General features: G+C 52.8%; 10 protein-coding genes across 10 annotated transcripts; 2 read left to right on the top strand and 8 right to left on the bottom strand.

The window, feature by feature from the left end:
- Nucleotides 1-251: 251 nt before the first annotated feature.
- On the bottom strand, nt 252-1,516 carry PG994_014176 (uncharacterized protein; the record flags this gene model as incomplete). Its single annotated transcript, XM_066865585.1, has 3 exons — nt 252-423; nt 838-1,079; nt 1,139-1,516. The coding sequence occupies 3 exons, from the start codon at nt 1,514-1,516 to the stop codon at nt 252-254; spliced, it is 792 nt and encodes a 263-aa protein (XP_066708714.1).
- Nucleotides 1,517-2,228: 712 nt separating this feature from the next.
- PG994_014175 (uncharacterized protein) lies at nt 2,229-4,817 on the bottom strand (the record flags this gene model as incomplete). The annotated part of the gene is made up of 4 exons (XM_066865584.1): nt 2,229-2,948; nt 2,990-3,620; nt 3,894-4,099; nt 4,488-4,817. 4 exons carry the CDS (start codon nt 4,815-4,817, stop codon nt 2,229-2,231), a joined length of 1,887 nt encoding a protein of 628 aa, XP_066708713.1.
- Nucleotides 4,818-6,081: 1,264 nt separating this feature from the next.
- Nucleotides 6,082-8,299, bottom strand: PG994_014174 (uncharacterized protein; the record flags this gene model as incomplete). Its single annotated transcript, XM_066865583.1, has 6 exons — nt 6,082-6,692; nt 6,754-7,022; nt 7,072-7,297; nt 7,337-7,374; nt 7,431-8,105; nt 8,247-8,299. The coding sequence occupies 6 exons, from the start codon at nt 8,297-8,299 to the stop codon at nt 6,082-6,084; spliced, it is 1,872 nt and encodes a 623-aa protein (XP_066708712.1).
- A 961-nt stretch (nt 8,300-9,260) lies between these two features.
- Nucleotides 9,261-10,649, top strand: PG994_014173 (uncharacterized protein; the record flags this gene model as incomplete). The annotated part of the gene is made up of 5 exons (XM_066865582.1): nt 9,261-9,481; nt 9,610-9,774; nt 9,900-10,095; nt 10,244-10,550; nt 10,618-10,649. The coding sequence occupies 5 exons, from the start codon at nt 9,261-9,263 to the stop codon at nt 10,647-10,649; spliced, it is 921 nt and encodes a 306-aa protein (XP_066708711.1).
- A 331-nt stretch (nt 10,650-10,980) lies between these two features.
- On the bottom strand, nt 10,981-11,916 carry PG994_014172 (uncharacterized protein; the record flags this gene model as incomplete). Its single annotated transcript, XM_066865581.1, has 5 exons — nt 10,981-11,244; nt 11,300-11,482; nt 11,536-11,589; nt 11,646-11,716; nt 11,856-11,916. 5 exons carry the CDS (start codon nt 11,914-11,916, stop codon nt 10,981-10,983), a joined length of 633 nt encoding a protein of 210 aa, XP_066708710.1.
- A 1,497-nt stretch (nt 11,917-13,413) lies between these two features.
- PG994_014171 (40S ribosomal protein eS1) lies at nt 13,414-14,618 on the bottom strand (the record flags this gene model as incomplete). Its single annotated transcript, XM_066865580.1, has 5 exons — nt 13,414-13,557; nt 13,675-14,122; nt 14,187-14,212; nt 14,293-14,377; nt 14,605-14,618. The coding sequence occupies 5 exons, from the start codon at nt 14,616-14,618 to the stop codon at nt 13,414-13,416; spliced, it is 717 nt and encodes a 238-aa protein (XP_066708709.1).
- A 1,069-nt stretch (nt 14,619-15,687) lies between these two features.
- Nucleotides 15,688-16,183, bottom strand: PG994_014170 (uncharacterized protein; the record flags this gene model as incomplete). The annotated part of the gene is made up of 3 exons (XM_066865579.1): nt 15,688-15,779; nt 15,852-16,003; nt 16,041-16,183. The coding sequence occupies 3 exons, from the start codon at nt 16,181-16,183 to the stop codon at nt 15,688-15,690; spliced, it is 387 nt and encodes a 128-aa protein (XP_066708708.1).
- A 2,304-nt stretch (nt 16,184-18,487) lies between these two features.
- Nucleotides 18,488-21,603, bottom strand: PG994_014169 (uncharacterized protein; the record flags this gene model as incomplete). The annotated part of the gene is made up of 16 exons (XM_066865578.1): nt 18,488-18,500; nt 18,614-18,683; nt 18,874-18,959; nt 19,224-19,394; nt 19,518-19,775; nt 19,917-19,998; nt 20,059-20,101; nt 20,164-20,219; nt 20,276-20,315; nt 20,370-20,439; nt 20,488-20,518; nt 20,582-20,823; nt 20,893-20,962; nt 21,018-21,026; nt 21,083-21,201; nt 21,287-21,603. The coding sequence occupies 16 exons, from the start codon at nt 21,601-21,603 to the stop codon at nt 18,488-18,490; spliced, it is 1,677 nt and encodes a 558-aa protein (XP_066708707.1).
- A 1,721-nt stretch (nt 21,604-23,324) lies between these two features.
- On the top strand, nt 23,325-24,050 carry PG994_014168 (uncharacterized protein; the record flags this gene model as incomplete). The annotated part of the gene is made up of 5 exons (XM_066865577.1): nt 23,325-23,327; nt 23,415-23,456; nt 23,580-23,718; nt 23,798-23,845; nt 23,902-24,050. The coding sequence occupies 5 exons, from the start codon at nt 23,325-23,327 to the stop codon at nt 24,048-24,050; spliced, it is 381 nt and encodes a 126-aa protein (XP_066708706.1).
- Nucleotides 24,051-24,313: 263 nt separating this feature from the next.
- On the bottom strand, nt 24,314-25,428 carry PG994_014167 (uracil phosphoribosyltransferase; the record flags this gene model as incomplete). The annotated part of the gene is made up of 5 exons (XM_066865576.1): nt 24,314-24,347; nt 24,401-24,426; nt 24,477-24,631; nt 24,729-25,087; nt 25,265-25,428. 5 exons carry the CDS (start codon nt 25,426-25,428, stop codon nt 24,314-24,316), a joined length of 738 nt encoding a protein of 245 aa, XP_066708705.1.
- Between the last annotated feature and the right edge of the window lie 1,405 nt (nt 25,429-26,833).

Genomic DNA, 26,833 nt, shown 5'->3' with positions numbered 1-26,833 from the left:
ATACTCTGGTCATCCATCGATACACCCAATCTCAAGGCAATCGTGTTTGCACTGACGCTTTCCACTCCCTCTAGCGGATAGTATACATGTCGGATAGTGGCTTTTTTGAACGGTTGAACCAGTGACCGCACCGGTCTGTCAGTATGTCTCATGCCTGTGCGACGACATGAGACCTGGACATGCTTACCTGGCCCTGGAAACCATCATCCCCTCATTTGTGCCATGGCACATCGATGAACACCTGCATTTGGCTAGGTCTGTATTCGTTCCGAGGCAACTCCAGCAGCCGCTCTGGCCTGTTCTGGCTGCACATCAAGCTGATAGTCGCAGCCAGCCTCAAAACCGGGCATACTCGAACAGGCATCAATGTTGTTGGCATCTCGAGGGAGTTCTCGCTCCTGGTATTTGCCCCGTAATGCTTGCCTGCCCAACTAATTGTGTGACACTATATCAAGAGAAACTAGCGGGGTCCCTTCAGCCAGCAGCTCGAGGCAAAGATTGCAGTTGTGACAGTGGGATAGCCTGTGGCTGTAGATCACCCTTGCTCGCCATGTGCTCGTTTAGCTCCTCGCCCGGCTGGGGCCATGATTGAGTACCACATTTTGGACATGTATTTTGCACATAATGAACAACGATTTGAGCCGGCGGCGGCGGCGTTGGATATGCTGGCATAGCCGACTCTGCCCCGCCTGCTTTCTCTGATCGCTGGGTATCTTTGTGTTCAACCCAAGCCCGGCGGAACAATATGGACTGACCAACACTGTTGATCCGGTCTGGTTAGCATGGTATAGGACTACTGAGTCCTCGAAAATGAGACAGGGAGTGGGAGTCGCCTACCCAACAGAGGATATAATGATGAGGAAGATCACTCCACGGTCCTGCAGTGCAGCAGAATGCCATTCGGGACTCCCGCCAAGGGCCCCATCTATTAGCCGCCACATGAGCAAGCCAACGCATATTACGGCTGCTACCAGTAGCAGCCCGTCAATGATCAAGATCAACGGTGTTATGGTCTCGATGCCCTTCTTCTTCTTCAGCTCAATCAGCCTCAACGTGTGCCAGCAAGCATAGATTAAACCCTGGAGCTTATGTTAACTGGGATCCTCAAGTTGCCGGATAGAGCGAGGAGGCATTTTACCCAGATGACACAGATTGCAGTGTCCAATTCTGCGCGTTGAGTGATGGCGACGATAACCTCGCCGATTATAACACCCACACACGCAAACAAAGTCGAGCAACGCAAGAAATACTTGGCCATGAGCCAAGACGATCTTTCTTTACGTGGGTGTAATGCCGGAGTCGGGTTTGTCGCTGCTACCGCAGCCTTAATACCTTGCTCCATCTCAGGTGTCAACTGAAATGTATGCTGCTGCTGCATCGGCACGTGTATGTGAGCCGACGGCGCGGCATGGAAGCCGGCCTGCTGCTGTTGGCCGGCGGCCGGCGGCACCACTGTCACATTAGAGGCCGACGCGGCAACGGGAGAGCCAGATGTAGAAGCCGAAGTGGAGGCCATGGTCAGCAACGTGTATGGAGTGGTTCCAGCTGTAAGTCCAGGCAGCAGCAGCCATGTACAGTCATACAGTAGCCGGGGGGCGACGGGGTGTGGAAAAGGATGAACTGCCAGCGGTGTTCACAGTCCGAGCAAGACGAAAACATTCCACGCAAGGCTGTGCCCCTTTGCTGGCCATTCGCGGTCTAGTCCCCTCGTAATCTCGTACCACCTTTAGGCAGTCGAATTCTTACCCTGTTCAATGATCGACAACCATCTCCACAGTCGCCCGCCCGTGGGGGCGTTTGCCCGGAGCGGTGGACTACACTTTCATACTTGCCAAAGGAATAACAACCTGAAGGCATGATGGAAATCAGCCATTGGCGCAAACCTACGACATTCAGTGGAGGAGTAACCCATGAAGAGCGTAAGCCGTCTGTACAAGGTTATGTCGTCTCGACGCAGGTGGTGATAAGGATGGAGGTAGCCTCGAAGGTGGGCCCCCTGCCTAATTCGATCTAGTCGGGCAGCTGGCTGGGCTACCAACGTCGTTTGCCGCATACCGGGCACTCAGTCGGTCTATCAAACTGAAAGGCCTTCAACATGTTTATCTATACATAATATATTCTAGAGTGCCTCCCATCGGCTTCTTGGCTATCATACAAATTCTTGCATAAGCTGCTGACACATAGTGACGACCGGGACTTTTGAACTGCACGGAGCAATTCACGACGACCTATGCAGCCGCGTCCCCTTGCAGCTGCGCCGCCGCCGCCGTTGCCGTCTTCTTCTGGCGCGTGTCCTTCCACCCGACGCCCCAGGCCGTGACGAACGTGACGACGGCGCAGGCCGTGACGAGGTAGAAGACGCGGTCGACGCTGTTGGCGTACGACGTCAGCACCTCGCCCAGGACCTCGGGCGGGGACCCGGGCGGGACCAGGGCCTGCACGGCGGCGCCGCTCGCGCCGGCCGCCGAGACGGCCGCGGGCGGGATCGAGGGCACGCGCGCCGTGACCTCGGCCTCGAGGCTCGTAGTGAAGATGGTCGCGGCCACGACGGTGAAGACGGCGGCCGAGAAGTTCTGCGCGAAGATCATGGCGCTCATGCCGACGGGGATCTGGGCCGGCTGCAGGGCGCTCTGGATGGCGATGATGCACTGTGTAGGTAGAGAGGGAGAGGGAGCGTTAGTACATTTCACTCGCGGCTTCTTGGTATACGCCATAATATCGGTCGTTGGTTGGAGACGAATGTGGAGGGGGAAAACGGAAGAAGAAGAAAAAAAGATATAACGAACAATTTGCATTGCGGCACCTCTGCCGGCACCGGTTATGATTTGGTACCCAACCCACTTGGCCATCTCTGTAGAGGGCGTGAAAGTAGACAGTAATCCGTTGCCAATGGAATTGAGGGCACCGCCGAAGACAGCGAAGGGGGAGGTAGTATCCGATCTTCGAAACTAGGAAGTTCACATCGCGTTAGCAGCATATCTCGAACTACGTTGTCCGATCTTTTCATTCTCGATCGTGGTAAACAAGAAGGAAGAAGAAGAAGAAGCTTACTCAAGGCCCCGCATACCACGACGAGAAGAAGCTGGCTAAGGATACTGGGTAACATGTACACGCCACTGAGCGTGGGCCCGACCCCCTTGACGCCCTGGAAGTAGATGGGCAGATAGAAGCTGCCGACGGTGGTGGTGATCATGAGGGCGGACCCCTGCACGAGGGCCATGAGCACGACGCGCCGCCGCATCAGGCGGCCCGGCAGCATGGCCCGCTCGCCCATGCGCCACTCCCACGTGACGAAGACGGCGGCCGTCGCAGCGGCGCCGCAAAAGAGCCCGACGATCGGCGCGCTGCCCCACGCGTACGACGCATGGCCCCCGAGCTGCAGCGCCAGCAGGAACATGACGCCCGCCGGCGTGAAGAGCGCGAAGCCCAGCAGGTCCAGCTCCGGGAGCAGCCGGCGCAGCTGCGCGCGCGTGAGCGGCGGCTTCTCCGTGATGTCGGGGACGTGGGTCATGGCCAGGAAGACGGCGGTCACGCCGCCGATGGGCAAGTTGATGTAGAAGCCTTTTTTCCCCTCCTTCTTCGTGAGCAAAAGCGTCCAGGGGCGGGTTAAGAACAATGGACTGGTGGTGGGGTGGGTAAGGACTTACACCACCTCCAAGTCGAATATTCAGTCAAAGCGCCACCAATTAGTGGCCCGCATACGAGGCCCAGTTGCGCAACTATAGAGATGAAAATGCTTGATCAGTACTGGGAGCCTCTTTCTGATGTTGGAGGCTGTTGACTCACTTCCTACCATAAGACCCGTGTATACTAACCAAGCAAATCGAATCAGTAAGCATCACCACAAGGCATGGAGATAAGGTAGACCACGTGGGATTTTAGTTGGGAAAGACAGAAAGAGAAAAAGAAGAAGAAAAGGCTCACAGGGCCGCTTTTCCAAGGGAACAGCACCGGCAATGAGGGTCATGGCTCCGTTCATGATGCCGGATGACCCCAAGCCCGCGATGACCCTACCACCAATGAACATGGGCGACGATGTGGCGACGCCACATACTAACGATCCGACCTCAAACACTAAGAAGAAGATGAGAAACGTCCACTGATGTTCTTCTTATTAGACAAAAAACATCGAAACAACCGTGTACTTGCGAGGCAACCGGGAAAAAACTCACCTTGGCGCTGAACTCGGTGTAAAATTTCCCCGTCAGGGGCTGCAAGCACGAACTAAGATAAGAAGCCACATACCGTCAGCAACACACCCCAAAAAGAGAGTGCAAGCCTATAATCGAGATAGATGGAGGATGATGTGGTGGGTACTCACTTTGCTAGCTGGTAGGCTCCGGCATACCACCCCACATCAGGTAGACTGTGGAAGTCACTCGTTATACGAGGGACGGCCTGTCATCACGCCCGAACTATCAGAAGGGAGTCCGCACACATACGCATAAACACACACGAAACATATTTGGCTTCGGGCCCGAACCTACAGTGCTTATGATGGATATGTCCAGGAGCATGAGAAACGCGGCAAGGACAACCGCGATCATGACGGCCAGCAGCTTAAAACCCGTGATGTACTCGATGGACTCCCCCGTCTTCTCCTGCGTCAGGTCGCCGTTGCCACCGCCACCGCCACCGGAAGTGTCGTCGCCGGCCTCGGCAGTGGGCGCCGGCGAGGTTTGATACCGCTGTGATCCATCGTGGCGGGATGCTTCCCCTTTCTCCTGGGCTGGCACTGGGGGCGGCCCGGCCGCCTCAAGCGAGGAGATGGCGGCAGGGGCAGATGCTGCCGTCATTACCCCGGTGTTTTTGGTCATGTGGGCGGCAGGTTGTTGCTGTTGTTGCAATATACAGGGGTTCAGCAGACACACCTAAGACGAAAGAGAGAAAGAGAGAGAGAGCCTGTTCCGAAGGGGTGGGTGGGCGCGTGGAAAGCCTTTTTCGATCCGTTCCGCTGAGTTTGTCCTCTGTTGGTGTAATCCGACAACTGGATGGATGTTGTTGTGGAATAGAAACATCACACACACAGCAAGCACAATAGGGGAAAAAGAAGAAATGGCAAGCAGAAAGTCAAAAGGGCGACGGCCGGAAAACATGGACAAAGATGAGAGTCCGATGAGCGTGGTGTTATACGAAATCTGAATCAAGACCGGTTCATTGCAGATGCGGTACCCCAGCCAAATGTCTCTGATTCATCCATGTTTTACTTTTTCTTTCTTCTTGAAGCGGCTGATTTATATAGGGGCTGGAGGAGGTAGTTAGGTATTGTTTCTTTTCCTTATTGTAAGTCAAACAAGTGATACCATGCGGGCAACGTTGCGCCCAACCAATCCCGAATGCCGCACCAGTAATTTCCTCATTGGGTTGCTTAAATCGAAATCGCGTCTGCACGTCCGGGGGTTCTGGAACCAACGCCGGCCGCCACTACGGACGGCTCACCGGTTACTATCTATGTTGGCACACTTGGACATCTACAATTCGCTCGTCTTCTTTTAGAATCCTGGAAGGTGGGCTTTCAAGGCTGTCAACGTACGTATAGGAGCAGTAGTCTCCATGCCAAGCTTTTCTCGCTACCGTCCGTAAGAACATGAAATGAGGTTAATCCCTTGTGTAACCCGTGCCCTTTTTTTTAGCAAGAACGAATCAGAATTGATGGAACGATGCCATAAGCGAACACTAAGCTGGAAATTCCAACGAATGAGCATGTTGTGCGCTTTATTCGAGGCGTGTAGGCTCCTTGTCCCGTCGCAAGCTGATTCCCCTGCTCGTTGACTGCGTTGGTAGTCCCACAGCGCCATTTCACGAAGTAAGGCACGGAAGTGGCTCGTCACCTATGTTTCGAGCGGTTTATCTTGCCTGTTACCTGCAGAGCTGTATGGCCACGACGATAGTCGGCGCAGGACGGCTGGATCTCGGGCGTAGGCTTGCGCCTTCCAAAGCACTTTCTCCCTTAGAATCTAGCTACCACAGAGGAGAGTACAGTATGATACAAGTCAAAAGAATACCTAAAATAGCAAGAAATGAAAAACCCTTTCCCATAGAAAACATCCATCTCAGCTACCTTCCCACGTGAGAAACATCTCAGACAACCAATTGTCCTCCATCGACTCCATCAGCATCGCATCGATCGGATGGTGCCCCGCCTGGCGGACCTCCTCCTGCACCTCCTGGGTGTCCGCCACCGTCGACGCCGCCATGCGCTGTGCCACCACCCCCACCACTTCCCGCCTCCACCCCCGCGATCTGGTCCAGCGCGGCGCGCCACGTGGGTATCGTCAACCGCAGCGCGGCCCCGGCCCGCTTGAACAGGTCCCCTTCCGAGTCCGCGTTGTCGATCCCGGCGGCCTGGTGGGCCTGCTCAAACTTGTTCGCTGCCTGTTCGAGGTAGAAGATGATGTCGACCTCCTTCCGCGCGTTCACCCGGTCCCAGCCGGGGTCCTCCAGGAGCAGGAGACGGTAGAGCACCTTCATCGTGCAGGCGAAGTGGAACAGGACCGACGAGCAGCACACGGGGATCGAGGCGGCATCGAGCACGCGGAACTCGTCCAGGTATGATTTCGTCGCCTGCAGGCATGCATGCAGGTACTCGATGCGCCGGTAGTCGAGGCCGGAGTAGACTGACGGAGGCTGATGGGAGACGGCCAGTTCGTAGATCAGGATCCTAGTACTTCGTATATTTGTCATGATCACGTCTGTTGGCTTGAGTCAGCAACATTACATGTCTACTGCGGAAATGGATGTATATTTGCTCACCGTTTTGAAGCACTTCAGGAGAAAAGCCCCGTTTCACCTGCTCGAGCGTGTCTAGTAACGCCTTAACAAAGATAGTTGGCGAAGCAACTTTCTCTCGATCTTCAGGCCCCTTAAAGTGGCGGGCCACGTCTTCCGACACCCTTGCGATCTTGGCAAGAGCTATGAGAATCTCATCGGCAGGAGTCTCGTGGCTTTCTGCCAATTTCGTCATGCAGTCCGACAGGGGTGGCGACCACTGGACGACATCAAACTTCATGAAGGAACATATACTAGAGAAATCAGCAGAGCCCCATGGCTCTGAGCAGACTAGGTGCTTACTTTGTGCAAATGATAAAACATGCAAGGAGCGCTCTACGAGTCTCATTGCTGGGGGGCGGTATATTAAGACCCTTCGGCCCATTGCGCCAGGTGTATGCCGTGAAACAATTCATGTATGGGTGCGCTATCATGTCTTCTCGCGCGGGTCTTGTGATGCGGAGGTCGAAAGCCACTGATATCGCCATGTTGCACATGGCTGCGTGAGAGTACCGGTCAGCCATAGCACCTTAAGGAAGTAAACGTGATCGACAGCGAATCAACTTACTACACAGAAAAGGTTTTCCATATGAGAAGTACGCACACCTGCACGTATGTTTAGCACTATCCTACGCTATCTATGCAGCAGGTATAGCACTCACCATCCAAGAAAAACCAACAGACCTTGGAGCATGTCAAGGTCACGATCACAGTCGACAATCGTTCTCCTAGCAATTGTCTGCCGTATCCTGTCTGCAAGAACATTCTGCTCCTTAACAGACCGAGTACACACGGCTCTGATCACCAGCCACAGAAAGGGGCGCTCGAGCCAAAGGTCCTGGGCAGTCATGTCCAGTGGGAGATAAAGGATCGGGAAGTGACGGAGCCTTTTCGTGCGAAAGGTCTGGAGAACCTCCTCCGCTTCCGCATGCGAAAGACCTCCGGCGTCAGTCGCATCCGTGAGAGATTCAGGGGTGTCGTAGGAGGCGGCATTGTGAGGCGGTAGCCCGGAGCCTCGCAAGCTTGAGACCTCGGGTCTGGGTATAGTACCAGACGGAAGGTTTGTTGCGGGCAATCCGCTGCCAGTGAAGCTGGGTTCTCCTTCTGGTTCCACAGACGCGGACGGCCATGGTTGGGAGGCAGGCGAGCTTACGTTTGTCCGGCCGCTGCCACCCAGATCGGTCAAGGCTTTGGCGGCATTTTGCGACTGCAGCAACGAGACCAGATCGTCTAGCTTCTCTTCAATGCGGGCGCGCTTCGAGTTTGAAGCCGGAGTTTTGGGCTTGCGTTTCCGCAAATTTGGGGCTGGTGTACACTCTTTCTTCAGTCGCTGACATCTAAACGGGTGTTATTGTCAGATCTCGAGATACCAGTGTAGAGAGACAACAGTGAGTATTGCCCACCTTTCGCAGATGCCGCTACTCTGAGGTATACATCGGCATTTTGCATGCGAACAGTTGCTACAGGCTTGTCCGTACGGAACCGAAACTGCTTGTTTGTTGGATTGGGGTTGCACTTGCACGGGGTCCATGGTGTACGACGGTCCGCTCGTCGGGCTGTTCACTGGAAGTAGCCCAAGGCCGTGTCGCCGGGACCCAAGGCCCGTTTACTCAGCAGCACAAGGTAATTGGTACCCAAAGCAACCAAAGGCAGTCTGGATGGAATGAGGATGTCTTGTCCTATAACGCGGAGTTGAGCGGCAAAACTGATGAAACCCGGCCGTACTGGGAGCTGCCTGGACTCTCTGACTACGGGATTCACATCAGCCAAGACTCCGTTCGGTAAGGCTGGGGCTAGCCTCGACTCAACTGGCAGATCCATTCCACATGGTACGTACCTGCCTATCTTGATAATCGCGAAGTGCTTCTCCGTCCGAAGTGAATCACAGAAAGAAAACGCCACACTGATAAACGCAAGAGCAATGTCGAAGCCTATTCAAATCGGATTTCAAATATCTCACATCATGGGCCTGAAGTATGTATTTTTTAATAGCATGGCCGATTGACACATTTACCACGGCTGTATGTCGACGTCAACAGCCCCCAAAGGCATGTCTACGGAACGGAACCAATGCTCTTAACTATATGTAACCTATACTCATTAATAAAACCATCCGGATCAGAGATTGTGTATTGAATTCAACCTCGCTGTGTTACCGGCAGCATGGCAACCCTCCCTCCATGTCCACGGCTGAACGAACGCTAGTTGGTATGACGTCGTCAGGTCCGCTCCGAGCTCGGCACTAGCCGAACCCTCCAAATTTGAAGCTCTGCCAACGGCATTGGCGATGGACCCGCCCCGGGCAAAAACTTCGCGATCGCAATTTACTCTATTAGAGGGGGGCTTCGCATATACTCTACTCGCAAGTTTTATTCAGTCCACTCCCCCTGTAGCAATTGCTTTTGTTGTTGTTGCTACTGCTGCCCTCGGTGTCATTGATCGAGCGCGAAAGCGCCCTGCTGCAGGACCCGGAGCCCCCCTTCCTTTCCACCATGTCTCGCCTCCTCCACACCTCCGCCGCTTTCCGGATAGCAACAAGGCTCTCCTCCCGGCCGACGACCTTCACGATCCGACAACACTCGTCCGGCTCCCGGCTGACCCTGGCCTACGACCACCATGCGCCGCCCAAGGACGGCCGCGATGTGAGCGACTCGCCCATCATCGTCATGCACGGGCTGTTCGGGTCCAAAAAGAACAACCGGGGTATAAGCAAGTGCGTATAGTTCACTAGAATGTCCGCGCCATCCCACGAGCCTGGGGCGGCGGGGCCGAGAAAGAAGAAGGAGGAAAAAGGACAGAGAGGGACGGTGTATTGACATGGAAGCATATTTCTTCTTACAGGGTCCTGGCGCGCGACCTCAACCGCCATGTATTCGCCATCGACCTGCGCAACCACGGCGATTCACCCCACGACCACAAGCACGACTACAAAGTGATGGCGGACGACGTAGCTGGCTTTATCGAGGAACACAAGTTGAACCAACCGACTCTGCTGGGGCATTCCATGTACGTTGCGTCCCCCAAACGACCAGCACTACAGCATAGGATAAAAACCACGAAGAGAGAGAGAGAGAGAGAGAGAGAGAGAGAGAGAGAGAAACTAGGCTCTAACTGTCCGCGCAAATAAATAGGGGAGCCAAGGCCGCCATGGCACTCGCGCTCGCGCAGCCGACCCTGATCCGCGACATCGTGTCCGTGGACAATGCGCCCGTCGACGCCATCCTCGAGAGCAGCTTCGGCAAGTATGTGCAAGGCATGAAGCGGATCGAGGAAGCGGGCGTGACGAAGCAAAGCGAGGCCGACAAGATCCTACAAGACTACGAAAAGGTTCGTCCAGCGCATTGCATCGCATAGCCCTATTCAGAATTGCACACATACACATACGACCGGAAAGGCGAAAGGACAAAAAAGAAAAGAAAAAGAAAACAGCAATACAGAGAGCCCCCAGACTAACACAATAACACCACCCTAATAGGAACTCCCCGTCCGGCAGTTCCTCCTCGGCAACCTGCACCGCCCCGAACCCAGCGATCCGAAGCAGAAGTTCCGGGTGCCCCTCGGCATCCTCGGCCGCCAGCTCGACCAGATGGGCGGCTTCCCCTACACCGACCCCGAGCGCACGCGCTTCGAGCGGCCCGCCCTCTTCGTGCGCGGCACCCAGAGCAAGTACGTGCCGGATGAGGTCATCCCCCTGATCGGCCGCTTCTTCCCGCGCTTCCAGCTTGTCGACGTCGACGCCGGCCACTGGCTCATCTCGGAGAAGCCCGAGGAGTTCCGGAAAGGTACGTTGTGTAACTGATATCCATCCTATATAGTATGATTGCTAATACAGTCTTTGCCATGCTTTAGCTGTTGTCGAGTTCCTTGAGCCGAAGGAATAGATTCTGGTGTAATTCAAGGCGATATATTTTCTGCATAAGATGGGTGCTCTGCACAATGGCTGCAACATACCAATCGCTGAGCTTGCGCTGAGCCGGATGATGGGACCGATAGAGGCATACGATAGAGAAAAGGTGCATTCTTCTTCCTTAGAGGGTGATATACCCAGTTATATAACATAGACGCTCGCGCGAATAAGGAGGGATGTCCTATTGTGTATATACCATAACGCCTAACCCCGAGCCATGACCCATAAACGACCAAAGTGATGCATCCACTGCGAGATAGCTGAACCACTACTAAACCAAAATATAGAGGTCGTAAGTTGACCGGCTAGCAAGGGCAGGCCGAAGAGTAGTCAGAGCCCAGGTTGCCGATGTTCAAGGTTGTGTTATTGGATCTCGGTGATGCGCCTGCGAGCAGGTCGGGCTTCTGCACAATCTGATCCACAACCTCCACGAAGGGCCGCTTGATGTTCTCCTTCGTTTTAGCGCTGACCTCGCAGAATAAAGCTCCGTTTGCTTGAGCAAAGGCTTGGCCCTCCTCGTATGTTACTGCGCGGCCGCCTCCGGCCACTTTGTCAAGCTTGCTTCCGACCTAACGTTCTTGTGTCAGCTCTGCGTGTCGTGACCCCGGTTCACCGGCCACTTACTAGATAGAGAACCGCGTTAGGGGCCGCGTTCTGTTTGGCTTCATCTATCCACTTCTCCATACCGACAAAGCTTGCTCTGCTGGAGATGTCGTATACTAGGATCACGCCATGTGCTCCCCCTGTAGTAACTTGTCGACAGGGTGCGGAATCTCTCTTGCCCAGCCTGGAAGTTCTCATCAGTGCCTTGTTCGTTGCTAGAATCTGGCGGTCACGCAGATTTCGTGTGACAAACTCACCGTATCAAATACGTTTAGTCTATACGCCTTTCCGCGGACAGCCAAGTGTTTTGACTATGTAATCAATCAGGTCAGTAAGGTTTCACCTTGCTTGCTTGGAAGTGTCTCACCTTGAAGTCAATGCCTATTGTAGCAGTGGATGACTCGGGATCAAACTGGTCGTCGCAGTATCTGAGCAGTACTGTAATAGTCTCTTGTTAACTTCCGCAGCCTCGGATATGCTCGAACGAATGTGGGCCCATGAAGAGATGCCGTCGGTTGACATGTCGCAAATGAGAGAAGGCAGAGGGGACAAATGGTGGACATACAAGCACTCTTACCGGCGCCGGAGGGGCCGATGATTAATACCTTGAGCACGGGAATCGTATCCTCGGACGCCATGGTGACGATGTGATTGCGGTGGATATGAACGTGGTGAGAATGGTTTATCCAAGACCCATGCGATGAGAGAGAAAGAGGAGTGACGGGTTTCAACAATAATGACTGACGACCCGGAGAAAGACCCAAGAAACAGGACTGGTATATTAATAATAATAACAACAACAACAACAGCACCAGCACCTAGAACGGAGCAGCTTGCGTGAGCTTGGGCACTGGAGCTATGGAACAGGGCGCTGTTAATAAGGATGCGTTGTTGGCGGTGGGAATGGTTAATGCCAACCGGGAACGTGCGAGATGGCTTTTGGTGGCCTAAATGCAGGCTAGACCGTTGAGTTGGCTGGCTTTTTGCACGTTGCAGGTGAAGATGGAGTTATTCAGGTGTGGAAGTGCGGACTTCTTGCGGGGAGAGTCGAGGTTTCTTTGGTAGAATCGATCGTTCCAAGGAGTCTGTGCTTTCCGGGCTGGGCTGAGCTGGGGGGCCTCAGGTGGTATGTAGGGCCAAGGCTGATCGGTATCAAGGTTTGGAGCTGTTATTAGAAGGGAGGAAGCCTTCTAGATGGAAAAAGCGAGTGGCTGATCAGGTCACCCAAACCTTGATAGAGAGCACGCAAGGTGAGAGGTAGGTAGGTAGTATGGATGGACAGATGTGGGAAAATAAAGGCGTAGGCTTCGTTTTGTTGATTTGGTGCTTTTTTGTAAGTGCAGCTTAGGTCCCAGGCGGTCACTTGCTCGTTTCTTCTCTACACTACAGGGGGCGCTCAACCAAGCTTCAGAGTTTAAGCCAAGTAGCAGCACCTCAAAGACGACAGTAAAACAGATGTGGAGATGAGTAAGGAATAATAAATCAAACGATAGGATCGTGATCAAGTCGACAAAGCAAAGAGCGGCATCTTCTTTGAAGGTGTTGTTTGGGTACTTACCTTATGTAGTCAGGCAACCTGTTGGGGGACATGAATGGGAGGGCATGACGTGGGGGAGCTACACCCGGTATGTTGCGTGCCTTGCTGATAGGCTGGCCGAGCATGAACATGATGATATCTTTGCCCACATGACCAGTGTCCCTGATTTGGTGGCATTTGGCAAGTATTTCACACGTCGCAGCAATAGTATAGCTTCACCATGGCACATTCGGCTCGCTGTTGCAATGTCTGGACAGTCAAGTTGTGAGAGTTTTTTTTTGTCTTTCCGTACTTCGTCAACCATCTCGGCCGTGCGTGCACATTCATTATTTTGGTATCCCAGCAAAGACATGGCCAGCATCGCACACCCATTGGCTCCGCGGGCTTCTTTTGCCCATTGTCATATTGCAGAAAAAGAACCATGAATTCATGAAAAGCTGACCGTCCCATTTTATCGGCTGAGAGGCAGCCTCTCTACATGCGCTGCTATCCGTAGCCGCGCCCGATGCAAATCAGAAGTGAGACCGTAATGCCATTTGCAGAAAACCCTCACGCCGTTCCATGTCCAGAGAGATCGTCACAATCGCTGCGAATGCCTTTATACCTCCTCAAGGACACGCTCCTTGAACTCCCGCTCAACCTTCTGGCCGTCCTCGTTGGTGGTCGACTCGCCGTGCAGCGTCATCAGGGCACCGAGGTCGAACTTGGGCTGCTTGAGCAGCTTGACCTTGCGGATGTGCACCTATTAAACCATGTTAGTAAAGAGCTCCTTATTGCCCAGGACTTATCGTCGGCAAGGAACCTACGTTTTGCAGGGGTAGATGCCCTGGGTAGACTTCTCGATCTCACGACCGATAACCTCGGGGATGAGCTTGGAGACCAGCTGCTGGAGAGTGCAGCTGGCGGCCTCACGCTGGATGATCTCGATCATCTTCTTGCGGATGGCACGGATTTGGGAAGAGGCGGCGTAGGTAGTCTTCTTGATCTGGTTGGGCCGACGCTTGGTGAAAGCGATGGCGAAGAGGCGGAGGAGGTAGTCATCGGTGGTCTTGACGGTGACGTTGGCCTCAATCAGAGACTGCCACTTTCGCACCAGCGAGCGCAGCTTGTCGGAGGTGAAGTCCAGGCCGTGGAAGTTGGTCAGGCAGTTCTTGCCCTGGACCTCGTCGACTCGGAGCTTGACCTTGCGGAAGGAGTGGTCCTCATCCTTCTGGAGATCGGCCAGGGAGACCTCAACAATGCGACCCTTCAGGGCATCGTTGGCGTTCTTCAGACCGGTGGTACGGTTGACCAGAGTCTTACCGACACTAAAAAGTAAGAAGGGTTAGACATGCTTTCAGCTAGCGATTGAGCAGGGAGCGGAAATCGTACTCTCGGATGTTGAAGGGAGCCGGGGCCTAAGAATATCAAGTTAGCAAAATTGCTGGCACAAATTGACAGAAGTCCTTGGCAGGAGTTGCCTCTTTGCTGTACGCACCTTGAGGCCGAACCAGTCCTTGCGGGAGAAGGGGTCCACGGTCTTCTTCTTGAGACCCTTCTTGCCCTTTGACAATCTCTTGTTCCTATTGAATGCCCGTGGTTAGCCCTCTACTATCCCTCAAAATGACTATCGGAACGCGTTCTGCGAGCCATTGGAAAGAAACGGCTAAGGATGAGCGTATGCAAGGGTGTGATGTGCGCCTTCGTCGTAGTCGAGTTTGCTGCTGGTCGAGATGTGCCATGTGTCGGATGGGAACAACATCTCGCGAGGCATTGAACGATGCTTTAATGAAATAATCGGTAGACTCACTTTCCCACAGCCATGATTGCGATCGGATGTGTAGCCGCGCAATTCTATTTGGTGTTGAGGTGAGGACTGTCGTCGTTTGGTGGTGGTTTTTTGTCGTGAACTTCTTGCACCAAGTCTGGGCCCTGGAAAAGAGGAAAATCTGGTGGTGCACTTGATTAATTGTGCGGGAAAAGGATTCCAATGGAGTAGGGCTTGTTGTGGCTAGTGTGGCGTCAAGTTGAAAAATTATGGTGTGTGGCTCTTGCTCTTGCTGGCTCAGCTTATGTGCAGCAGCAGCCTGGCAGGCGGTCGGTGGGGGACGGGACTTTGCGTTTGGGTGGGTACAGACACCCTTCTTTGGGGATGATCTTGACCAGCTTCAGGAAATATTCCAAGAACGAGGCGAATACCCAGTCAAGAGATCAGCAACTGAATGACATGGATCAAGTGGCATATTATAGATACTACTTAAGGACCTCTGTATCTCATTGAATCTGAGGTTTCGATTACTTTCAGTTTCACCTCATTTGCTTCACTCTTGCCCAATCCCCTATAACATTGAAGTCCCTGAGCTAGTCACTATTATTGCTACTATACACTGATATTACTTAGCCAGTCAGTCAGTTCACCTCAACACCTTCAAGAGTCTATCATTCTAGCAAGTCGTTATATGTATTGAAGGCTCAGCAGGCCTGTAATGGTGTACTTGATTCTCCTTGTCCTGAAACGATGAGGTGGTACGCATATGTAAAGCAGGTAGGTCATACCACGAATTCGCTTGACCCAATCCCAAAACCCGTACGCTCGCGCAAAACCTCCCTGGTATTCCGGCCCAATGCAAATGCTCGAGAACTCCCAAAAACTCCCATTGCTTTCGCTTCCAATGCTTTATCCCATTCCCACGATGCCTTCATTACATCTCATTATTCATTACTCGCGGGGCTTATTACTGCAGCAACAACCTTTTGGGGCCGAAGAGACAAACCCCCCAACGCCGGGAGCCGGCTTGCCGGGAGCAAACGAGCAAGTTCGTCACCAACGAAACTCGCACTCATCAGCAAGCGGCCCATGGACATCAGCATCATCATCATGGCCTGATTGCTTTCATGTCGTGCTATCAAAGGATTTGTCTCCGTCCTGCTGCTCCACATCCCAAGTGTCAAAGCTCGGGAAGCTGAAGTAGCCTGCTGATGAGTCTGTGCATTTTCGGGGTCAGCATTCCATTTGGCATTCCAGAACGATTCGAAAGGGGGGGGGGGACCACCTACATCCGTTGCTCTGCATCAATTCGCGGTCCAAGTGGTAGGCGGCCTTGTCGCTCGCATCGATACCAAAACTCCTTGTCGACGTTGGGGAGCAGCTTAGCAAGCTGCTAGCTGCTGCATTGGAGACGGCGACGCGGCTAAGTAGCTCCGTGGCCCTCTGACAAGAGTTGGGGCTTGTCATGACGCCCTTACAGGCGCTGGAAGTGGTGATAGATGGTTCCGTTGCACATGCACGCAAAAGTCTTGGACGTCGTCTGCTGCTGCTTCTCTCTGACGGCCGCGGCGAAGTGTTCCCTACGTTGAAGGCGATGTGCGTCGGAAGGCGGGCTAGCCATTTTGTATGTGGGTTTCTGGCTGGTTGATTGGTAGGCGGGTATTGCTTTTTCGTTGGTGTCTGGCTGGCTGGCTCTCTCTGGCTTGGTACACACGAACGGCTGCACTCAAGTGAGGGGTGGTGAGGAAGTTGATGAAAATGAAGATTCCAAAGTAAACAAATCAACAACCGGAAAAGAATTACACGAGACAGAGATGAAGGTTAGGGAAAGCGCTCTTTAGAGTTGGGAAAGGCAGTAACCGTCCCAAAGTTAAGTCGACACGGCGGCTGCATCCGCAAACACCGCCAGGCCCCGTTTTCCAGAGAGTCACCCAGTCACCCCCCTCTCTCGTCCCTTACCGCAGTTACAAGCCAGGCACCACTGGGGACCAAAAAGGGGATAAGGGCAGCCGGGGGGACCACTAACACACCATCGGCTCCCAGACCCGCGCAAACAGTTATTAGTGGAACGCCCAGTACAGTGCCACATGTCATCCAAACGGGGATTCGAACGATGTGGTGTGCGCTGTATGGTGTTCCGGCGCTTTTGGGCGTACATTGGCCTGCAGCAAACTGGCTGCCCAACCTAGCCAACACCCTGCGAGAACTGCAGGCTGGGGTGGGTTTGATGGAATGCGAAAAGTGGGTACAAGGCTGCATGTTTGGGTGTTGTTGTGCCTCGATTCTGGACTCTTTTTCCAAGCGTTGCTTACGGCCTTTGAAGTTGGAGGTGGTTACATCGGACTGTTCCAATTCTGGCCCTTTTTTGACTGGCAGTCGAAGACGCTGTCGTCGCGTGTTTTTCTTTTTCTCTCTCAACCAACCACCATCCGCCTATTAAGTAAAGTTTTCAACCACTGGCGGAGGGTCCCGAGTGAGCGGGGCCGTCGTCCCCGTATTAAACGGGAAAGTCTTGTTCCCTCATCCCTGTCTTTGCCATTCAATACTTTATCAAACAGATCCTCCTGCACCTACTAGCTGCTGGCTGCACCACCACACCCACTACCCCCTTGGCTAGGTCCAGGTGCGGTCGTATCATATGAATACGCGGTCAGCAATACATAGGAGAAAAACCACCCTCCTACATATGTTACGTCTTCGTGCATCCCATCCCGGTGCGTTCGGCAAAGGCCCAGAGCTACCGGTGAATGGGAAAAACTCGGGGCGTGGCTGGTCTTGGCTCGACCAAGTCTTCCATTTTCTTCCCAGTAAGGGTGGGGGGTGATTATGATGATGGTGATGGAGGGGAAGAAGGGGGGCAATCGCCGACGCCACCCTGGGCTGCTGGGCTTGGAAAGGAGACGACATTGTTTTTCTGGAACGGCCGTTGGCTTCTTCTCTTGCTCCACGCCTCAGCCGCCCATATAATTACGTCCGTTATTCATGCTGGATAAAAAGCCCATTGCTTCCGCCGGCCCCATATGCCCGATCCGAAAGTTTGTCAGCCAAACACCCCGGCGGCAACGAACGCAAACCGAATTACAGTTAATCGGTCCTTTGGTTCTATGGTGACTTGACAGGGTGTGGTGCATATGGGCTTGTATTACTTCCATATTGCTGCCACCACCGACGTCGCTGCTATATGGTATGTATCACAACATCTAGCCCTGCCAAGCCCTGCCTAGGTACTTTCCAATAGTCTCCATCCATCGAATCCCTATACTGGAGATGGGCAAATCGGTCGCGGCAGAAATCAGAAACACGGGGCTGTTTGAGGGATTATGGGGAAACTAACAACTCCATCACTGCAAATCATTTTTTCAACTCCTCAATCAATATGCATGCGCGCCAAGCTCCATTTGCTGCCTCTCATCCTGCACGGCATATCCTGCACTGCACTTCGGGGTAGGACAAGATCACAAGGCTTTGTGCTTTGCAGCGCAGCAAGTTAAGTCGTGGGGAGAGGGCGGCGTTTTTTCTTTCTTCTTTTCCCCTCAAAAGCAGCTCCTGTAGTTCCAGAGCTAGAGCGACTGCCGAGGCGAATCGCCTGGCTGGCTTTCATGGTGGTCGATTATGATTTATTGCTTCGACGACACGATGATTTTGATACGATATGAGCTGAGTTGGCATTTGTCGTGGTGGTTGCTCTGCTTCCTTGATTGACAGAACATATCAAGCTGGCTAATGCATTATTACATTGCATACTTCAAACCCAATCAATTAACGATTTGTGTTTAAAGGTAGCTATGAAGACCCAACCCTACCTATTTTCATTCGCAATATATCTTAGTTTCAAACTGCACGGGTTGTAGCCCAAAGGCTCGTCCCGAGATCATCCCCCTCACTTCTTCCCCTCCTCTCTCCTGACAGGCCGCCCAGGAACTCCTCAGTGGTCGAGACTGCGTTAGTGTTAGTCAGGCCGTTCTCCACACCGGAGAGTAAGTGTAGAGAAAGCTAGGCAGGAAAATGTTCGTGTATTTGGGAGATGGGGGTTGTTGGAGGCCGAACGTACTCTTCCCACATGCGACCCTGCACAGCTTTCAACTCGTCCTCTGTCATTCGGTGGCCACTTGTAAAGTATCCTGTTGATGGAAAATCATTCATTCTTGTTAGCGTCTTTTCTCCTCTTCCCGATGTCTGTCAGGCGAAAACAGAGAGATCGACAGTCCTCCATCCGTCTCCGCCCCCAAACTGGCAAAGATGCCGCGGATGTATATGCGCGGATATCGGCCAACTTGACGCAGGGAGAAGTACAACGTGAGGGATACTTACCGGCAGTAATCTTAGCGTCGATCTCGACGCGCGAATCCTTGGGGATCAGCTCATTAGGCAATTCTACGCGCTCATGGATGGGAATTCTACGTGAGACTTGCATTAGATGGCGTTCTCTTGGTGTTTGTGTACCCAGATAAGCTCCGGGAACTGCGAGCTGGGAGGAGGGACGATTGATCGGTTGACCAGCTGAAAGGGACGCAGCAGCTGCAGCAGCTTGCTGCTACGACTTCTTTTGCTTACCCTTGGCCTACGATGGCGTCGTGTTTCATGCTAGAGAGCGCTGTTAGTTATGTTTGGGCGTGCAGAAAGAAAGAGCATCTGAGACGACTGAGGAGGAGAAGACTCACTTGCTCATGCTGAGCATGCGATCAATCTTCTGAATACCCAACCAGTGGAGGATGTCAGGCATGAGAGCTTGGAACCGCATATCCTTGACACCGGCGATGTTCTCGGTGCGTTTGAAGTAGTCGGAGGCTCGGTCTTCTCCGCGCTTTCGGGCATTGTAGACCACTGATATGCTGTGTGATTAGTCCATGCTGCAAAACCTCAAATCCCCCCCAAAACGTGCATGTTTTGCACAACGCAAAAGCCACAGTGAGTAGACTTTGGATATATGCAAGAATGAATCCGGGGAAACATACGATACTGTATCGTGCGAGTTAGTCTGGCTGTTGCCTTCCTTCTTGGGTATTCCGCCCGGCCACTTATACGGAGCCAGGAACGGCCAAGGACGGCTGGAAGGAGGCAAACTCACCTTGGTCACCTCACCAAGAGCCCGACCCTCTTTTCTGAAGTAGATGACTACTCCGCTCCCGCCGTTCTGGGCTTCCTTGACGGCCTCCTCGATACCGAAGATCAAATACGGCCGACATGTGCAGATGTCGGAGCCGAAGACATCGCTACCGTTACACTAGAGCGGGTGAAACTGGTCTCAGCACAACATACACGCAATGATTCTAGATCGAATCTCAGGTAGTACCAGCTGAAAGCTTCCATCGGAATTCGAAAAGGGCCACACCCAACGGATGGGAATCACTTACTTCATCGTGAACACGCAAGGCCAGTCGAGGCTTCCGTCCGACATTTTAGCGGGGTCGCCGAAGCAGTATACGGTCAGACCACCTGATACCTGGTATTAGTCTACATGATTCTCGGAGCATCAGGAAAACAGGTGTTGCTCACCGATTGGTGGCAAGAATGTCTTGATATCATTGCGTGTGATCAACTGTTATTTTTATTCCTTCGTTAGCCCTCTGATGTCTTTTGTTTAGTACTTCCGATCCTTACCTCTGGGTAGCTGCCACCCGTGTGCTCGAAAAGGGACCGTCGAAGCACGCCCTCGTCTTACACGGTGAGTTAGCATCTCACTCAGTTATATATGGCTTCCAGTGACACGTACCAATGCCAAAACGCTCAGCGACACCCGGAAGGTACCACACCTTTTTCAGGTAAGCCCTCTTGTTCGCAATGCCACTTACAGCAACAACACTTACGGGTTCCACGGCAAACTTCGTTACGGCGAGTTCACCAGATGAGTTTAAGCAGACTTTACCATCGGGTACCCTATCCATGTGTGAGAAGTCTGGATGAGCCGCAAATCGGAACACTTACAGCCTGCCTGCACGAACGCTGTCTTCCAACTCTGGCAGCTGGTATTTCTCAGTTCTGAAGTGTCTTTCCAGGTACAGATGTTGGGGCTACTTACCTTCATATGAGCCTTGGTAATCGCGATCGTCGGTCTTATGTCGACTGAGGCTTGTGTGAGTCTTTTCTCCATTGTCTACCTTTGGATGCCGGGTCATCTCACCATTTTCGTTCTTGATCGTATCTGCGAACAGCCATGGGGCAAGGTGGCCCCATGGATCCATGGCCACAATCTTCTTCTTGTCGCCCCATTGCGGAAAGGGGCCAATGTTCGCGGCTGGCTCAGTGTTGGTGAAGTCCGGCCTGAGCCATATGATCAGCTCCCGATCCTGAAACCCAGGGTGCCCTAAATCGCAAAGGGGCTTTCCTTACATGTGGTTGATGTCAAGCTGCTTGCTTGCCAGGGCAAGGGCAAAGTAAATCGAATAGGAGCCTCCATGCGCTGCACGAAAAGATGAGTCTTGGCATAACCGGAGCTATCAGTTCTTGGGTCTTACCTCCAACGGCTGCACAGTACATGGTCAGTTTCAATGCGTTCGTCCAATGATTGGAGGTTACTCACCGTTACGCTTTCCGATTGTGGACGAGGCTCGGGATACCACCACCGGCCCTCGCTCCTTCGGATCCGCAGCCCCCCATTTGAGCGGGATGGGGTCAATGCCGATCTGCTTGGGGTATGTCCTGTGATAAAAAAGCAATATCTCAGCATTCTCTGCCCCGTCATACACACCGGGACTTCATGAACACAGAAAGAAGGAGAGCCTACGTGAGGATGATCCTTGAGGTGAAGCCCGACTTCTGCGCTTCCAGTGCTGCTTTGGCTGCGGCAGACATAGGGGTCTCGGCACCTTCGGCACGCTCCGTAGCGGGCGGAGGCAACGGACTGGACGTGAGGCCCTTTACGGCGGCTGGGGTTGGCGAAGACTTGCTGTCCATGGGGTCCGGGCTGGGCGGCGCGATCTGGTTCACGCGTTGGGTGAGGGACTCGACGCCCTTCTGCATCTGGCCCTGCACCTGCTGAATCGACCTGAGTGCCTCCAGCACATCACTCATGCTGGCACCGCTCGCTGAGTCCGATGCCATATTCGCGGGATTTCAAGAAAAGAGTCGGTGTGGGTTGGATAACTTGAGGTACAGTGGACAAAACGCAGCACGGCTTGTAATTGGACCGGGTGACCGATGAAGACAGAGTGAGCGGATTATGTGATATCAAACCGCGGTTATAGGTTCAACTGCAAGTCAAGTAACAAGAAGATGAGGAAGGCACAGCAGTTTTATAAAATAGGAGTAGTAGTTTCTCTCTAACCTTAGCAGCCAGTTATGCCAACGAGAATGCTAGACAGGCGAGCAGGAAAATGGAAGTGCAGTCGTAGGTGCAGAGCGAGGGAGTGCTGCTGCGCATTGCCAGCGAATGCCGGAGCTTACAAGTAGATACCCGACTTGGCTCCAGTTGCTGATAGGCAAAGGGAGGGAGCATCCTGCTTCTTGTTACCTGATGGCTTGGGACTACATATGTGTTGGGCCCACACTAAGACAACTAGTTGGCTGGAGTATTGGCCTCCTGATACATTGGATACATTAATGTTATTTGGGATGCATGGATTCAGTTTGGGCCGCGTCCTATGTAGGAGTTAAGATAGTTTGAGGCGTTTCCTCCCAAGGCACGGCTTGCCGTACCTACTGTACCTATGTCAGTATGCTTCTACTGAGGTGATACTGACGCATAGGTTCAGGCACGGGATCGTCGAGCAGTGGAGAAGCCGCCTGAATCCGTCGGCGTGGTGGGAGAGAATCTGGGGTCTAGTTGGACCTATAGATGTCGTAGATGTCTATTTGGATGTCGCATTGGCCTATGAAACCGGGCAGATATCTGTTGATGTGCCAACAACTAACCAATTTGGACACAGAAAGGCATCAATGATGGATGGATAGCAGGTAGGTACCTTGCAGCTCCTCCTATCAACATCTGGGACCGGGCCCGGCGGGGAACTCCGCGCCTGACTATATATATACACTGGCATCGGATAGCTGCCGATGAGGGGGGATGATGTCTTCTCGGCTGCTTGATAGACTAAATAGTCCTCGTAAGGATAGAGAGAAGCAGAAAATTGGGGGTTTGCCAATCTTCTTATCTTCATTACCTACAACACTTCTCTAATAAAAATTACATGCTTACAGCTTCATGCAAAGAGGGATAGGAATGCCGTATAATTGAATATGGCCTAAGTTCATATCAATTACCCCGCTATCCCACCTCGAGCTCGATAAGGGTGAACAGATCCTAGGTTGTGGCTAAGGTTCAGTAGTGGCAATACGTAAAGAAACAAGGGTCAATGACAGTGGGGCTTCAGCTAGCAACGCCTAAGCCTTGAAGCTGCACTGCAGTGCTGCCTCTATCTCCGATACGCGGTGTAGGTACTTTGTTCACCTACCAAGAGGCCCTGAAATGCTTTCATCCTTGTGCTTCCCAACGGAGAAAGGAGGATGAGGGAGATCAGGAATGTTGAAATACAAGAGGCATGGCCGATAAACCGTGATGAAAAGATATAACAGCTTGGATGCTCTGACTGCATTCGATTGTCAACCTATTTGGGTGCACAATCGACGTTGCATGAAGATTTTGTGCACGTACAACATCAGTGGACCGCTGACTTCATCCCGTCCGCAAACGCAATTAAGCGGCTCAGTCGCGTTTTTGTGCAGCGCAGCCTTGCAACGCTTGACAACCACAAACCAAAGCCGCGAATAGTTCACCAACCTTCGTGTACAATCCACCGAGTTGTTCTACACTCGGCGACATCAACATGGTACGAGACACCCCCATTCTGGAGATTCTTTCCGCGGCATGCGACATGCGACCGGACAAGAAAGGCTAATCCGAACCATTTGCGCAGGGTAAACGCAAGAAGGCCGCCCGCAAGCCGACGAGCAAGAAGGTACGCGACCAGAAATCTCCCATCACACAGTCGCAACATCGATCGAGACTATAAAATTGCAGAGGGAGATGGAGAGAGGAATATAGAGAAAGAGCTGACATTTTCGGGTTTTCCCGATACCAGAATGAGCCACTGGCGACCGCGTTCACATGCCTATTCTGCAACCACGAGAAGTCCGTCTCCGTCGTTCTTAACAAGAAGCTTGGAGTGGGCGACCTCGACTGCAAAGTTTGCGGCCAGCGCTTCCAGTGCGGAATCAACTGTAAGTAGCGCTCCTGCGCCGGTGGACGAAGGGCACATGAATTCCGAAAGAGCTTGGGTGGCTAACATGGATGTATCAGACCTGTCCGCGCCGATAGATGTGTACAGCGAGTGGGTAGATGCGGCTGGTAAGTATCTTCTTGGAGCGCCTGCAGAGAGACGCGGAATATTGACAAGTTTACAGATGCGGTGGCCCAAGAGGAGGGCAACTCAAAGTCAACATCGTCACAACGACCGGGCGCCCGACAGAGTACGAGTGGTGGTCGATATGGGGATGACGATGAGGAGCGCCGATACGATGGGGAGGGTATCGTTGACGACGATGAATACTAGCCACATGTGTTTCGTATTTCCTTCCATGCCATCTAGTTTAAGCTAGAGTCCATCCATAATACAGAGAAGGACCAAGCCAATCAATGTATGAATATATGATGTGTTTTCTCGCCGAATCTTGATAGTGTGCGTGTGTGAGGTACGCTAATTTAATAGCCGTAACGAGTTTATATAGGTTGTTCCTGTGATATGATTTCGGTACACACGGTACAGGCTTCAAGCTGCCGCAGTATGTGACCACTGCTTACATGGTGTAGTATCTGTCACCCGAAGTCTCCGAGTCCCGGAATGATATAGCTGCACAATAGTTAGTAAGCGATTGCAAAAAAAGTGATCGACATAATACGTACTTCTTCTCATCCAAGCCCTGTGACATCTGGGTTAGCAAATAGCCGATATAAGAGTGGACAGTATGTTTCAACGTACCCGATCTACGAAGGCCGTCACGACCCTTAGCTTGGGGAATTGGGTAGCAAACTTCTTGATACCCTGCGGGCTAGCGATCAGGTTCAGGAACAGGATACGCTCCTCGGGAACACCTCGCGACTTGAGCACGTCGACAGCCATAATAGCCGATCCTCCTACGTAGCCCGGGTTGTCAGTTTCTCCTACGTTTACACTTCTCCCGGCGTGACTGTGCAAGCCCGACAAAAACAGGCATGGGCCATGGCGACTTACCGGTAGCGAACATAGGGTCAAGCAGCAGGACCCATCGGTCCGCGATGTCCTCGGGCAGCTTGTCGTAGAAGAGCTTGGGCATGGACGTCTCCTCGTCGCGCTGGATGAGGATCTTGCCGATGCGGACGGAGCGGCAGCAGTCGCGCAGCCCCTGCTCCATGGACTCGCCCGCGCGCATGATGGACACGCCGCAGATCTTGCCCTGGAACTGGAGGCCGGCGTAGGTGCGCCCCACGGGCGTCGTCACCGTCTGCTCGACGATGGGCAGGTGGTTCAGGCCCTCCTCGACCAGCAGCCGGATGATGCGGTTCGAGTAGAAGATGAAGTCGGCACGGTCCGTGTTCCTATCGCGGATCATTCTGCAACGGCATGGTTTTGGTGAGTCGGTGTGGACTTGCATTGTGGAATTCATCAAGTTGCCTCGAGAGGGGCCCCAGAAGAGATGGTTACAGAAGACGACCCGCCACGCCGGCATGGTGCATAATAGAGGTGGACGTTCCTACAGAGTTTGAGGTCCGGGTTGGGGAAGTACTCACGTGAGCAACGCTATCAGCTGAGGCGTCTGAGGCAAGGTGATGACATTGTCATATTCGATCTCGGTCGATACGGTAGCAACCGGCTTCTGGCTCTCTGTGCGGTAGTCAGGTCCTACGCATTGGGTAGGACCGACCTCAGGACGCTTCGCGGGCTGATCAGACATGGCGTGTGGTGGCTGATATAGGGCAGCAAGTGGGGAGGTGCAAAATGCAGAAGCTTCAAGTGGCAGCGAAAAGAGATATGGACGAGCGGTCCTTTGCAAGCCTTCACCACTTCTAGCCCGTACGCGGTATCAAGAAGAGTGTCTATCACCTGGGCGACATAAATAGGTTAGTCGATATCACCACCTACTCTCCAGCTGCCCGTTCGACTGGTCTTGAACGGTTGATGGGGAATTTTAGCTGCAGGAGCTTTTGTCAGGGAGGCTCTTACTGAAATGAGGAGTTCTGGTTTTTGTAGGCCGAAGTCTCTGCAGAGCCGAACAGGATGGGAACTGAAGATGCTATAAAGTATTGAGATCTAATATGACCTCTCAAGAAACGAGAATCTAATATATATATAATGCAGCCCTGGGCGACAGGCATGGGTCTAGGACCATGGAGTCCCTCTCAGTCACAAGGGTGCGCTTCGTTACAGAGATGACCTGCATATGCAATAATCGGAGTACATCTGGCTAAGCTAACCCATTGGGGCTTGGGTTTGGTGCGGACGTGAGCCAGTACCGATGCTGCAGTCACCAGTCTGGATCCATGGCCCCCGTCAGTAACAGTTACTGATACAGTGTCACTATAGAGAATTGGCATAATAAACAGGTTGGGAAAAGCCAAAAGAAGTATCGGCTACTATTAGATTAATAAGGGGATACCATACATATATTGTAGTCGCCGATTCCAAGATATACATATACTTGCCTATGTGTGTTAACACCTATACCGTCCCCGGCACCAGATCATGGCATACAGCCGACCGGCAGGCACACTCACAATGTGCCGGACAGGGCGAGACCATGAGTTGCAAAGATTGCCGAAACCGATTGTCACTTTGGACGATTCTCCAATGCACTTCCTCTCAAGCAAGTAGATGACGGGTGGACAAAGGAAGCAGCTACTATTCACTGCTCCATGGTCGACCAATAACAGCAATCAGCCTATTTTGGGTATGAAACTGTTAGTGAGTGAGCCAGCCTATGGATGCTTTCGTAGTATCAATCGTAACAGAACCCTACGTACTTTACATGATTCAACAAAGCCGGCCTGGAGTCTCACAACGTCCGACGTGGCTACAATCTTCCACCACTGCACCTTTTGTTTTCTATTTAGTGCTTCTCAGATCTGTCATTCTGTCTTCACGTTCTGGTTCTTGGAACAAAGTAAAAACTGCTCTCCGTCCTGAAGTTTGCACACCTTCCTCCCTAAAGGCTAAAACACCGTGCTCCCGCCCGCTTCCTTGCGCCCGTCTCATCCTTCCCACAGCCAGTAAGTTAGCGGGCAATGCTACCAGGGGTCCTTTGGAACCCTAGCTTGATTGGCCTGAGATCCCAGTGAGCACCCATTATTTACATGCGACCT

This window comes from Apiospora phragmitis, assembly GCF_038363925.1.
Source record: "Apiospora phragmitis strain CBS 135458 chromosome Unknown utg000013l:1.0-2965645.0:1.0-2969333.0, whole genome shotgun sequence".
Classification (NCBI taxonomy): domain Eukaryota; kingdom Fungi; phylum Ascomycota; class Sordariomycetes; order Amphisphaeriales; family Apiosporaceae; genus Apiospora; species Apiospora phragmitis.
Note: the sequence above shows the minus strand (reverse complement) of the source record. Positions and strands in the feature narration are given on the sequence as shown.